The following is a 13,433-nucleotide window of genomic DNA, read 5'->3' on the forward strand; positions in this document are numbered from 1 at the left end:
AGACTTCAGCTTTGGAAACCTCAACTTTCCAGGCTTTCAAGATAACGGTGTTTGGCCAAACCTTTGTGGAAACAAAGACTACAATTCCCAGGTTGCATCACTACAGCCCCGCTCCGCCCAGCCCCGCCCCGCCCCGCTCACGTCGTTGCGTATTCCTAATCATCGCCAGGCTCTTGGCCGGAACTACAGATCCCAGAAGACCTTGCAGCATCGGTCCCGCTCTCCCGGCCCGTCACTCCCACTTTGCGAAGCGTAATTGCGGCCATATTGCTCATTGGGAAGCGTAGTTCTGCGGTGACCGGGCCCCTCCCCCTCCGGGCCCACGCGCCGCAGTAAGGCGGACGAGCTGGCGGCGCTGGAATACCTGCCCTTAACCGCCCACCCGGAAGGGTAACCTAGCTGGGGAGGGCTCTGGAGACGCTCCCGGGGTCGGGGTGGCCGGCAACGTGATTGAGTTCCACGCCTGTGTGGGTGAGAAGGCGGACGAGACCAAATGCCAGCCAGGAAGAGGGAGTGGGCCAAGGGGACGGGTGAATCCAAGTGGAGATAATGGGGGTGGGAGTGGGGCGTGGCACTCCCTTATTGCCTGGCCTGGCCTGTCCGAGGCGCGCGGGCGCGCCCAATCCGGTGGAGCCGGGGTGCGGGCAGAGAGGCGGCGGGGAGTCTGGGTGGTGGGCTGTCTTTAGGGTTTGGGGCTGACTGGTGAGATTTCTTCGTCCTCAGGGCCTCACCTCCCCTGGCTCCTGGAGGCGGCGCATCCGGCCTTGGGTCTGGGGAGTTTGGGGGTGTAGGGGAGCCCTGGTTGGGAAGTTAGGAGTGTGTTACCCAGGGAGCCTAAGCGCTTCAGCTCTGCCCCGGGAACAAAGCCTTTCCCAGATCCTTCCTTATGGGTGGTTGGAGGAAGTGAGAGAGGTACCATGGACACCCCATATGTTTTAGAGCTCTTCCCAAAGGGAGTCTTCAGCAGCAAGAATAGCTTTGAACGCTCTCGGTCTCAACAGTGCTGCTGGAGTCATCCCCATGTCATCACTGTAAGCATTACATGGCAGTAGGTTGGATGGAGGCTCAGTCTGAACCAAGCCAGAGAAATTGGGGTCCAGCTCCTTGGTTCTAGAATATTGTAAAAGATTGTATGGTTCATAGAGAAATGTCCGGAGTAAATTAATTGAAAAAAAAAAATCAGGTTACAAAACAATGTGTGTATATGTGTGTGTGTGTATATATATATACATATATATATATATATATATATACGCATACATACACATATATAATGTACATTTATATTTATATATATACACATATATAATATACATATAATGTACATGATCCTTTTTTGTGATAAATACACATCTAAATATGGGGCATGTATCTATGGATATGAATAGAAAAAAAGAATAAATTAAACCACCAACAGTGGTTCTTGATGGGTGGTGAGATTACAGATGAATTTAACTCTTTTCTGTACATCTTTTTGTAGCATCTGAGTTTCTACAATGAGCATGCACTACTTTTTTTTTTTTTTTTCCTTATTTTTCCAAAAAGTCACGGTTGCTTCGCAGTGGTGCATTTTGAAAGGCAGGCTCACTGCTTTGTGGCTTGCACCTGCCACCTGCAGCTTGGTTTGCCAGGAGTGATAACGGGATTGAATTAAAAGGGTGAGTTTAGTGTGCAGTCTACATGAAGCTAATGTTTCTTTCCTTCTTCCAGCTTGGCAGGAGTCTGATAGCAAGTGTCTCACTATGGTATGTGGCTGTCTGGGTCTGTGTCAGTCTAATCCATTACTGCTTCTGGTTTCAGATGTCATCCTTCTCATTATCTGATAGATGAGGTGGCACTGCCTAACTTCCTTGGGGTCTGCTCACTCACATTGGCTGGGGGATGAGAGAGAGAATAATACTACAGCTAAAATACCTGCTTAGTTTTGGATTCCATCTCACCTTGATCTTTGCTTTTTGTCAGGGTCTTTGTTTTAGTATATGCTACCTACTGTCCCTGTGTGTGTCTGTGTATGGTATGTGTGTGTCTGTGTTCAATTATAAAAGAAACCTTTCACATATCCCTTGATTGTACAAATTGTGCATTTCCTGGAGGAAAGCCTTTTAAAATCAAGGTAGGAGCATGAAAAATAAATACATTTAATGTTTATTTCAATATTGTTTTTCCTTTCTCAGCTTCTGCCAATTTTCTGATTAAAGACTGACGTCCCTGCATAAGCATTTCCCTGTTAAAATGTCCCTGCCTCTTACAGAGGAGCAGAGGAAAAAAATTGAAGAGAACCGGCAAAAGGCTCTGGCCCGGAGAGCTGAGAAATTATTAGCAGAAAAGCATCAGAGCGCAGGCTCTGGCTCCTCCATTGCCACCAACTCTCCCCAGTCCAAGCAGGGCCCTCTCCCAAACTTCCCCAGGGATCCTTCTAAGCCAGCGAACCATGGTGTCATTTTCAGGCAACAGAATCTCAACAGTTCATCTAATGGTGACCAAAGGCCTCCTAATTCCCATAGTTTTCATCTAAGTGCTCCAGAGCAGGCAACGGGGATCTGGAAGAGGCAAGATGTGCCCACAGCCTGCCCGAGCCACAGCCCATCATGTCAAATGACTCACACTGGCATCTCTCTTCCCTCTGCACAAAGTCCTCCAGAGGGCCCCAGCCAACAAATGTTGGGTGGTCCTTTAGGTAAAGGTCATCCTCAGGCTTCACAGGAGATCAAATCCACACCCGTTGCTAACACAACTCAGGAGCCTTTGTCCAAAGCCAAGAGTTTCCAGAAGACACTAGCTTCTTTCTTTGGACAGCCACCCAGGGATCCCGGAGTAGAGGCCAAGGCAGTGAGGCCCTCTACCTCAGGGCAGAACATTTCTGACACCAACTGTGGTTCAGGGAGCGTGACACCTGGGACAGAAGGAAGGCACCCACAAAAACTGGGGGCCTCACACCACAAAGCAGGAAGCTCCCAGGAGGGAAGGTGCATAAGAAGCGGAGATCGTTTCCAGGTGAAGATTGGGTACAATGCTGAGCTCATCACAGTTTTTAAGCGTCTCCCCAGCAGAAGTTACGGTAATGAGGCTTCCATCTTGTTCTTCACATGGTTTTGTTTTGTTTTGTTTTTTTCTTTTTTCTATTTTTAGAGTCTCTTTTAATCTAACAGTTTCTCATAAATATGAAGAGAGTGCATTGGCACATTCTGTCCGTCCAGTTATTGAAATTTTTGTTTTAGCTCATGTTTCCTTTTGTAATACACGTTCTTTCCAACAGCTGCCAAACTTGGGGGCCACCACATGGCCAGATGGAGAAGGGATGAATATTTACTGGGAGGCCAGTTCCCCTGCCGGGTGCTTTGTTTGTGTTGTAGCACTTAAGCGTAACAACAGTTTTTTGAGATAAGTAAATGTTAATTCCATTTTCAAGGCAATAGGGCTGGCTCAGTAAGGTGAAGTAAGATGCTTGAGTTGGTTCCTGTTGGAACTGCAGAGCCAGGCTGTGCTATCTCTACAATAGCCCAGAGGGCCTGCTCTTTGTTCGGTGTGCCTGGCTACCCTGGGTCCCAGAGAACTTGGATTCTAGTCCCACCTCCGTCCTCTGCCCCCTTAGGCGAGGCCATAAGGTTCCAGGGCCTGATGAGTTGCACTATGTGGAGTAATAGCACTGTCCTTATTTGTATTTGCCCTTTGTCCCCCACAGGGAATCTGTACATCTGTAGTGGCTCTCCACTGACTGTTTTTTGAACCGAGCACTCATTCATTCATTAAACAAGCTTTTACTGAATGTCTCAGTACAACTCAGAATGACAGTCATCAACCCGATTATGGGCAACTAAGTACTTCTGTTTCATTTCAGATCCTGCCACCAAGACGTGGAACTTCAGCATGACTGACTATGGTGCCCTAAGTAAGTAGGCACGTCCTTGCCCTGCATGCAGGGAAATCCTGGTATTGGGAGGCCCCTAGAGCAGCAGATGTGGTCTAGCTTCTGGTTTAGATGGCGTTTAGGGCACTACCCCAGTGCCCTTCTCCTTTCTCACTCAAGGCCAGCCTACTGAGGCAACTCCCTGGGTGAAGGTCACTGTATTAACCAAAGCCAGCACTTACTGGAGCCACTCTGCCAAGTTGTTCTAAGCCCCTCATACAGGCATACCTCGGAGACATGGTGGGTTTGTTTATAGACCCCCACAACAAAGCAGGTAGCACAGCAGAGTGACTCAGATGACTTTTGGTTTCTCAGTGCATATAAAAGTTATGTTTACATTATACTGTAGTCTGTGAAGTGTGCAATAGCATTATGTCTGAAAAAACAGTGTACAAACCTTAATTTAGAAATTGGTTGCTCAGATGTTACAACCATCACCTGAGCCTTTGGCAAGTTGTAATCACTCATCCCAGATCACCATAGCAAATGGAATAATAATGCAAGAGTTTGAAAGACCACAAGAATTACTAAAATGTGACATCGAGACAGGAAGGGAGCAAATGCTTTTGGGCAGATGGCGCCAATAGCCCTGCTCCGTGTGCAGGGTCTCCACGGACCTTCAGCGGGTAAAGACAACTCTTTATCTGCAACACGCAACACGGCACAGAGCAGTAAAACGAGGCATGGCCATATACACTAACTCTTCTGCCTCTCACAACACCCATTTTACAGTTGGGGAAACGGAGGTCCGGAGAGGGTAGGTAGCTAAAATGGGATCACACAGCCAGTGGGGCATACACCTGGGATACAGACCCAGACTGCCTGACCTCAGAGCGCACATTCCCATGGGGCTCTTGGCTCCAGCCATGACCACCCTGACAGTACTGCTCAGCGGACAGCCACGTCCTCACAGCTCTCCGCACGGTCAGCTCACCTGCAGGGTAGGGAGAAGGGGTTGCCCGGGCAGGCGCCAGTGGGCCCCTTTAACCCAGTCCGTCGTCGGAGCTCTCGAGGGGCACCCCTCCGTCTTCCCAGATTTTGTTGACTCTTAAGCGAAGGTTTCCGTCAGCCCTTGGAGCCTGGAGCCTCTTCCTCTGCCAGCACTTCAGCCCTGCGTGTTCTGGCCTCCCGTTTTCCTCCTCTCCTCCTGCAGCCATTTCACTCCTCTCTCTTTCCCCACCCAGTTCAGACAGGGGAAAGGTGAAGACGGGGAGGTCACTTCTTTGCAGGTGTGGGGCCTTGGGTGGGATTCTCTGGAGTCACCAGCACAGCTTCTGGGGGCAGGGGAGGGGCAGCCCCCAGCACAATTCCCTGTGTCTCTCTGTGGCATCCACTGCTTTAAATGTGTGGCATCGGGTGGTGTCCCTTGCTTTGGTAGTTGCTGGTGACCTTTTGCGGGGGAGGGGGGTGACACTCACTGTTATTTTAATCCCTGTGTTAGGTGTTGGGAGAGGGAGGGCCTGTACTCCTGATTAAGACTGCTGCAGGTTTCAACACCTGTGTTTCTCATTTTTGCTCATTTTAAACCAGTGATTTCCACGACTATGGTTTTTGTTTGTATTACCGTCTTTCTACTCCTGTACTCACATTGCATGGGGACTTGGATAACTTCTGGTTTTACAGATTGATTTTGGTTTTCCTTGTGGTGTGGTTGCTTTTCATAATGCCCTACATCTTTTTTAAAAACCGGTTATTGGGCACAAAATTCTCTGTATGGCTTTCAGATGAATGCTACTGATTATGAATTAGTTAGCTCATTTGTGTCCTTATCAGCATTTCGCACACTTGACTTGCTGTCTACAGAGATGTCCCTTAAACACTGGTGTGATGGTTGTGGGTTCTGCGTTTATCCCTGTTCTTTTTTCCCCTCTGTTGAAGTACAGCTGACACACGGTGTTACATTTGTTGCAGGTGTTCAACATGGGGATTCCACAACACTGTGTTGGTCTGTGATCAGCACAAAGGTAGCTCCCCTCTGTCCTTGTTTAATTTTCAAATAGGTTTATGGTGTGCCTTCCTAGTAGGTTATCCTTTTTATCCATGTAATCAGTGTGATGTGTAAAGACTGTCAGTCTTTCTGTCATTTTGCTTTTGGCATACCTGTGGATTTTGCCTTTTTAACCCTCCTATACATACATTGCAGAACATGTGGAAAGTATATCGTCTTGCAAAGAACGACTATTCCCCCATAATCTCCTTACTCAGTTAACCACTATTATTATTTGATTTTCTCCTTCTAGCCTTTTTTCTGTGTGTTATAATATACACACTTTATCTACATGATATGATTTTTATCTTGCCGTTTTTTACTTAGTGTTCCAGCAGAAGCATTTTTATTTTAATGGTGAGTGTTAGCTGCTAATTCCAAGTAACCGCAATACAGGTATCCCCTATCGGATACTTTGAGCCCTAAGAAAATGATTTCATACTGTTGAACTAATATTGGTTTTTGTATTTTTGTCTTTTCCAAAACTTCTTGCTAAAAAAAATTAACGGCTATGTAACATTCCATGGTATAAATGTGTCATAAATGGCTTCAATCATTTCCTTTTTGCTTCACTTACCTTTGCTCCCGATTTGCGTAGGATTAAAGTTGCAAGGAGTAACTTTCTCCATAAATCTCTGTATTTTCAGTTGTTAGTTTGGGCAGATTCCTGGAAGTGGAATCATTATGATCACTGTTTAGGACTCTTGTTCTAGATTACCAAATTATCTTCAAAGGTTTTATTCCCAGCTAGCAATGCAGAGAACTGGTTGTTGTTGTTGTTGTTGTTTAATCTTGCAAATTTGATGAGTAAAAATGACTTTTTATTTCTCTGATTATTTGTGAAGTTGAACATTTTTCCAGGTGTTTGTTGCTCATTTGCCCCCCTCTCTCGTGACGTCTCTTCGTGACGTCTCTGTCTTCTTGCATTTTGTGGTCTTAGTATTTTCTCAAGTGCTGGCTCTACTCAGATTTCTTGCAAAAGTCTCGATTTGGTAGTTTTGCATTTCAATTCCATTTCTTTGTTGGTTTAGACAGTTTAGTTTTACCTCATCAAATTGGCTAATCTGACAGTGCATCCATAACAGATAGAATCAGGCTCAAAACTTCATTTATGGGCTGATGGTTCTGTGTCTCTTTCCCTGGCTCTCCAAGCAAGAGCAGCGGTGACCTGGGGGTTGGGTTCCAGGGCTGATTCCTGGGCCGTTGGCTTCAGTGGCTTCTCTGACCCAGCAGCAGCAATTACCCATTGAGTTTGCACATCTTGGTGAGGCCCCTCCTTCCCCCGTCATTTCTGAGTTGCAGGTTTTGTAACTTGAACACTTGAGGAGCAGACGTTACATTCAGTAAAGACTGGACTTCCTGATGCCCCGCGAAAGCTCACTTGCAGGCCTTCCTGATTGAACCGTGTTTCTTCCCTCCCTGTGTGGAAGTCAACCACCTTGTCACATCTCTCCTTTTCTTCTGCAGTGAAAGCAGCCCAGAGCCTCCCCACGGTCACCCTGCAGCCTTTGGAAGGGGCTGAGGACAACAGGGAGTCACCCTCCACTTCTGGCGTAGCCCAGACCTGCCTGCCTTTAGCTCCCTCGCTGACCTTTGTCAAAGGGCAATGTGTGCTCATCTCCCGGGTCCGCTTTGAGGCAGACATCGGCTACTCCGAAGACCTGATCGCACTGTTTAAGCAGATGGAGTCCAGAAATTACGGCAAGTAATTGGCTCTTGCCTGGTTCCTAGGCTGTATGATGGTCTGTGATCTCTGAGCAGTTTATTTCTCTCTCTGTTTGAATGTTCGGAAATGACTATTGTCCCTTAAGAGAGCTTGAAACACAGGCATACGCTATAAAAATAAATGCCCTTGAGTAGACTGAGTCCATGGTTGTCAGATTTGAGCGTGCATCCAGACTGCCTGGAGGGCTTGTTAAAGCAAATTGTCGAGAGCCACTCCCAGCCCGATGGCTGGTGCCTGGTGCCCACCCAGAGATGCTGACTGAATTCGTTTACATGGCCAGAATCGAACACCACTGGCCCAAGCAGAGCAGTTTTGCTTTATTTTTTTGTGTGACTCTTTAGAAAGTGCCCGGTCAGAATCAGGATCTGAAGTTGTTTTGGGATTTGGAGCTGCTGGGTCTCCTCAGCTTGGGCCGTGTCACTACAAAACCACGTGGCTTGTATGGATCGCTGATCTTCCATCCTTGAGGTGGTTTTAGTCTTTTCCTTAGGTAAATAGGAAGCAGACCCTTAACACCTCCTGTTTCGGAAACCTCATGTTCAAGCGGTGTTGTGGGGGCAGCCTCTCTAGAATTACTTGCTCGGTGAGCTGTCCTTGGGGTTTGGGGCTCTTTCAGGAGGAGGGCAATGCCAGCTATTAGGTTTGTATTAACTCCCAAGGGCAGCCTGCTGATAGGATTTAAGGGAGAGGGGCCGGGGCCTGGCCTGAGTCATGAGAGGGGCCACACGCACGAGAGCCAGCGTTCTCTGCCTCCCCTGCTCCCTTGGGATTTTGGCTTCAGTGTGGGGTCGCCCTTACAGGCCAGTGCAGATGGCCTGTGTGCATTCTGCAAGTGGGACCTTTGAAGTCACACTCCTGATGTGGCCTGCTGTGCTGGGAATGTGAATGACTAAAATATCTACCCCCAGCCCCCCGCCCCCAACTCAGATATGCAGAAACCGTGACTGGATTTTTTTTTTTTTTTTTTTTTTGCCATAGCTACTCTTTAAAGACTTTCCTGCTTCCTCTTCTGCCCCGGGTCAGGATCGGGTCAGGATCGGGCTGTTGTCAGGAGGAGCCTCCCATGCAGTTCCCACATCAGGAGTCATCTGTGTGCCTTTGACCTGTCAGATTATATCCTGGCTACCGTGCTTTTTTCCCTGACACCAGCTCACTGTGTTTGTGCTGCTTGGTCCCTCACCCTTGTCCTCTCAGTGGTCACGCAGAGAAGACTGAACGTCTGCTGTCCAGAAGGCCTTTATCTGGTGGAAGTTGTCATGATTTTCTCAGGAGGTAGATCAGTGAGAAAACTCTAGAAGAATTTAGCCGGTGTTGGGGACTGAGATGCTTGCTCGTCTTAGTATCGGATGTAGTGTGTGTACATGAAACGCGTCAGCAGAGGGTTTCCTACTAATAACAACAATAATAATTTATAATGGCCAGCTTGCTTTTGAGGGCTCACTGTTTACCAGATACATGTTCATAAACGTGTTATTGTTTATTTTTTGAAGGGGAGGTGTAGAGGGAGAGAGAGAATCTTAACCTACTGAGCCACCCAGGTGCCCCATCATAAACATTTTTTTTTTAAGATTTTATTTATTTGACACAGAGAGATCACAAGCAGGCAGAGAAGCTGACAGAGAGAGGGGGGAAGCAGGCTCCCTGCTGAGCAGAGAGCCCGATGCGGGGCTCGATCCCAGGACCCTGAGAGCATGACCTGAACCAAAGGCAGAGGCTTAACCCACTGAGCCACCCAGGCGCCCCCATCATAAACATTTTGAGGCAGGGGCTCTAACGTCCTGATTTTTCAGGTGTGGGCACTGAGGCCCAGAGAAGGTACATAATTTGCCCAAGGTCACATGGCTAGGAAGTGGCAGAACTGAGATTTGAATGTTGGCTGTTTGTCCTCTCTGACAATGTGCTGTTTGTTTCTGTGTAAAAGGAAGCTAATAATGGTGCCCAGCTCTTAGGGTCGTGAGGAGCAGAGGAATGGCCTGTGTGAGTCTTGGCACCATGCCTAGCTTAAAGTAAGCACTGAATAAGTGTAAGCTACTATTATTACCCCCATCTTGGAAATGGAGGGCATTTCTGACTTTCCGGGCCATCCCTGGTCACGGATCCCTGTAGGTCCCCGTAGGACCCTCTGTCACTCCCTTAACAGCACAGTATTGTTGGGGTGTCTGCTTGTCTTTTCTCCCCTAATTCTGTAGCAGCCTTGAGGGAAGGTACTCTCCGTTTCTGTATCCCCAGTGCCAGGCGCAGGACTAGCCACAGCGTCCTAGCTTACTGGAGATTTCTGGAACCGGGGAATGAATGAGTAACGTGACGACGCATCAGGAGGGCACAGGGTGTCACGCTTGCTTGTTTCCTGTCATTGCAGATGTCAAGACGAGGAAGTGGAACTTTCTCTTGGAAGAGCACAACAAACTAAGTGAGTTGCCTACCTTGCTTATTTTATATCATGCTGTGTTAAGCTTTCATTATCTGCCTTAAATTTAACATATTTTAGAGGAAGACCCCCTGCCCTGGCCCCGACTCCACACCTGTGGTAATTTCACATGCTTGTGCGCAGGACAAGTGAGGGGGAAGATGTTCCCAGGCAGCTGAGAGGGTGGCTTTCCAGCCGCCCACAGACTCAGGACCCCCTCTTCCATCAGAGTGTGGCGGTGCGCATCAAATTCCTAGGGCCCGTGAGACAAGTATTAGTTGGGGACCTTGGGCATCAGACGTGAACTCAGTTTGCTAGTGTAGATGGGAGCCACTGTAGATTCCCCCTAAGAACAGCCTCTCGGTTTACTTTAGAACTGGATGACCAGTGAGGGTCAGAGAGTCTGCGTGGTTATGGGCTTCGGAATAGGCCTGGGCGCACACGTATTTAATGAGCACTTTGGAGACTGACCAAGGAAGGGGTGTGTATACGGGTGTCAGTATAGGAAGCAGAAGCCAGTTTGGGCTCAATGTTCGTCTCTGTGCTCTGCCCGGGCGGGGCCGTAAATTCTAGTGTGCCTGAGAAAGGGGAACGTGGGCATGGCTCTGCCTGTCCCGGAACACCCATCTGTCACCCATCTACCAAGCTGTCACATGCCCACAATGGGTCTGCAGCTGGCACAACTTATGTTCCTCCTGCTTGGCCCCCTGAGGACTCGTTGGGCCTCCCAGGCAGTGCTGGTCCCAGTCAGGCGAGGAAACTCAAGCTCCAGCCGAGGAGCTCCAAGTCATTGCCCATCTTGCCCAGCAGGCCAGGGCTTTCAGCAAGAGGGAAGAGCTGGGTTTCTTCCCTCGGTCTCCTCGTGTGATTTACAAGGTGAAATCAGGCAGATGATTGAACATTCTGGGTTCCCTTGTCCTTCCCGTGAAAGAAGGGGTCTCCAATCCGTATCTGCCCTACGGACAGAAATTCAGTATAAGGGAAGCGCCTTTGACTCCTTGCAGAGAGACATGCTGCAGACTCAAGGTTCAGACTGAATGCGATGAGATCCTTACTTAGTATCAGCAAAGGTTAGCGGAGGCAGAGATGATGCCTGACGCGCCGAGACCCCGTGGCCCTGCTGTTTGGAACTTGTGATTTGCAGCGAACTGTTTGGCCAGAGCTGAATTATTGATGAGCAGTGGGCCTGAGTGTTTCCTTCTTGACCCCTTGTTTTTCAACCACAGAAAGACATATAAATATGTGAGCCATAAAGACTGACTTTTGTGGACCAACATGTGAAGCAGGATATGGACAGTGTTAGCAGAGGATTGTAACGAAAAACCATGGTTTGCGACTCCCATGACGTTATATAATGATGGTCCACATCTTGTGTGGGCCATAGACTTTGGAAGGTCTGAGGGAAACGATGGATTCTTCACCCAGAAATATGCACATAATGGCCACACACAAAATTTTGCCTTTTATATTAAGGACTCCATGGGTCTGGAGTTAGGAGTTCTAGAATTAGGGCTCAGATTGTTGTTTTATGTGTTGGCCTGTCATTATAGTGTTTTATAGAAAAGAAGACGGATTCTCCCCACTTTGTAGAGTGTGAAAAGCTTGAACTCAGAGAGAGAAGCCTGTTGTTTTCCCTTCCAGGAGCATTGCAGGGTCACAATAAAGTCCGTGATGGAGATCAGGCCACATGGGTGATCTTGACTTTGTAATGTGACCCATTCGGAAACATAGAAGCCAGACCTGTGAACAAGAGGCTGAGGAGATGAGGCACTGCCCAGTGACCCAGCCTAGTCACTATTCCACTGCTCACAGACTGTAAACCTCGGGGGCCCCACGACCCTCCCCTCACCCTAGGTCTTGTTCCTGACCCTGAGTAGTGAACGTGTGCATCCGAAACTCATTAAAAAATGACAGTAAGACCTCCTGAGCATATGAATGACGTGGTGATGATTATTTCCTCCAGATAAGGCGAATCTAAGAGTTTCCCTCCTCCCTCTTTTCTCACTGACTTGAGGCCATTTGCCCACAGTGAGATTGGCAAACGGCCTTTTGTTTTCCCCGGGCTGTCACAGTCCAGAAGGGCTCTGCATCCCCCTCACTGATCTGGTCTTGTCAGCTGCTATTTGAAAACATTAGCATCTCTCTGCTGTGTGGCTCCCTAGCATTCTGCCAAAGAGCTGTTTCACAGAAACGATTTCTAGATGACTCATGAAGCCAGACAGCACACTCCTGTCATCTTCCAGCACCTGGAACGGACAACCGTGAACTGGGGGGCTGTCTCAGAAACACAGCCGCGTGGCTGAACTGGCGGCACAGGGTTAGGGAGGCAGTAGCTGGCGGGAGACAGAGCGGAGGTTGCTTTTTCCTCCTGAACGGCTGGAAGAACATAATACTCGCTGAGCTCCACATCTCGCACCAGCCGGATCGTCAGGCCTTTTCTAAGCTTCCATCAGGTGTGCAAGTACTGGCGATCAGCAGGATTAAAATGAAAATGGTTTCTGAAAGCACATGCGGCGCTCGGTCTCCTGAAGTGTGCAGAAGTCAGCATGTTCAGATTGAATTCGGAGGCATAAAATGTATTTCTCCATCAGTATGGGAAGTCTTTTTTATATGAAAGCCACCAGCCTCACCTAATTTCTTATCGTGATGATTGTGTTCACCCAAAGCATTTCCAGAAATAGCTGGTATATACGTTTAGCGAAAAATGGAAGTGGATTTAAATATATTGAGAATACAAAGAGACTTAAGGTGGTGGTAGATGGATCAGCCCTTCATGTTCAGATCAGTATTTGCTATGGTAGCCAGCTGATGGTGTGGCAGAGAACTTGGAATATGTTGTGAGCATATTAGGAACACACATAACTGTATGGAGTACAGAACCAACAACCGTAGAATTTCAAATAATATTGGGGAAGAGTGAAATATACCCAGTTTCTTACTTGGTTCCTTTTACCAAGTTCCTGGAAACAGCCCTTTGGAGGATGACAGTGACTCCCAGGGTGCCCACTTAAAGGTAAAGGATAAAGAGAGTCGAAGATCTGCAGACAGTAGTTACTCTCCCAGGTAGATTTTTCAAAGGACAGTGGTAAAAGGGAAGGGCATCTCAAAAGCTACCACCCATAAGACAGCGGGCTGTAGTAGATGGGTAGTAATTCTACCACTAGGGATGTCTAGGCCTGTCATCTTTAATTTTTAACTTACCTCTCTCCTACCCCCAGAATTATGTTTTATTTGTATCTCTGGTTTATTCCTTTTCTGTTTCTCTATTAAATAAAGGGGCTTGTTTTCCCTTCTTAATTTTAAAATCAGATGAGGCTAAATTCCTTCAAAAAGCAAAATCATTGAGATTAATTTGCTTTCATTTCATGGAGATCCCAAGTAATTTTTCCCACTTGAGGTAATGGGT

The 13,433-nt window shown here is 47.7% G+C and overlaps 1 protein-coding gene across 6 annotated transcripts in view; it reads left to right on the forward strand.

The window, feature by feature from the left end:
- Positions 1–279: 279 nt before the first annotated feature.
- The window catches only part of SMARCAL1 (SWI/SNF related, matrix associated, actin dependent regulator of chromatin, subfamily a like 1), a 59,894-nt gene continuing 46,740 nt past the window's right edge, over positions 280–13,433 (forward strand). Inside the window, exons 1-6 of one of the 6 annotated variants that reach the window (XM_047721002.1) lie at positions 280–471; positions 1,711–1,745; positions 2,175–3,058; positions 3,839–3,889; positions 7,362–7,595; positions 9,980–10,030. In XM_047721002.1, coding sequence (XP_047576958.1) covers positions 2,233–3,058; positions 3,839–3,889; positions 7,362–7,595; positions 9,980–10,030 — 1,162 coding nt within the window. In that variant the 5' untranslated portion in view covers positions 280–471; positions 1,711–1,745; positions 2,175–2,232. Of the gene's footprint in view, positions 472–650; positions 1,032–1,480; positions 1,659–1,710; positions 1,746–2,174; positions 3,059–3,838; positions 3,890–7,361; positions 7,596–9,979; positions 10,031–13,433 lie in introns of those variants that run through there. The other 5 variants (XM_047721005.1, XM_047721004.1, XM_047721007.1 and 2 more) reach the window with 5 other exon arrangements.

Source organism: Lutra lutra, chromosome 3 (assembly GCF_902655055.1).
Source record: "Lutra lutra chromosome 3, mLutLut1.2, whole genome shotgun sequence".
Lineage (NCBI taxonomy): Eukaryota > Metazoa > Chordata > Mammalia > Carnivora > Mustelidae > Lutra > Lutra lutra.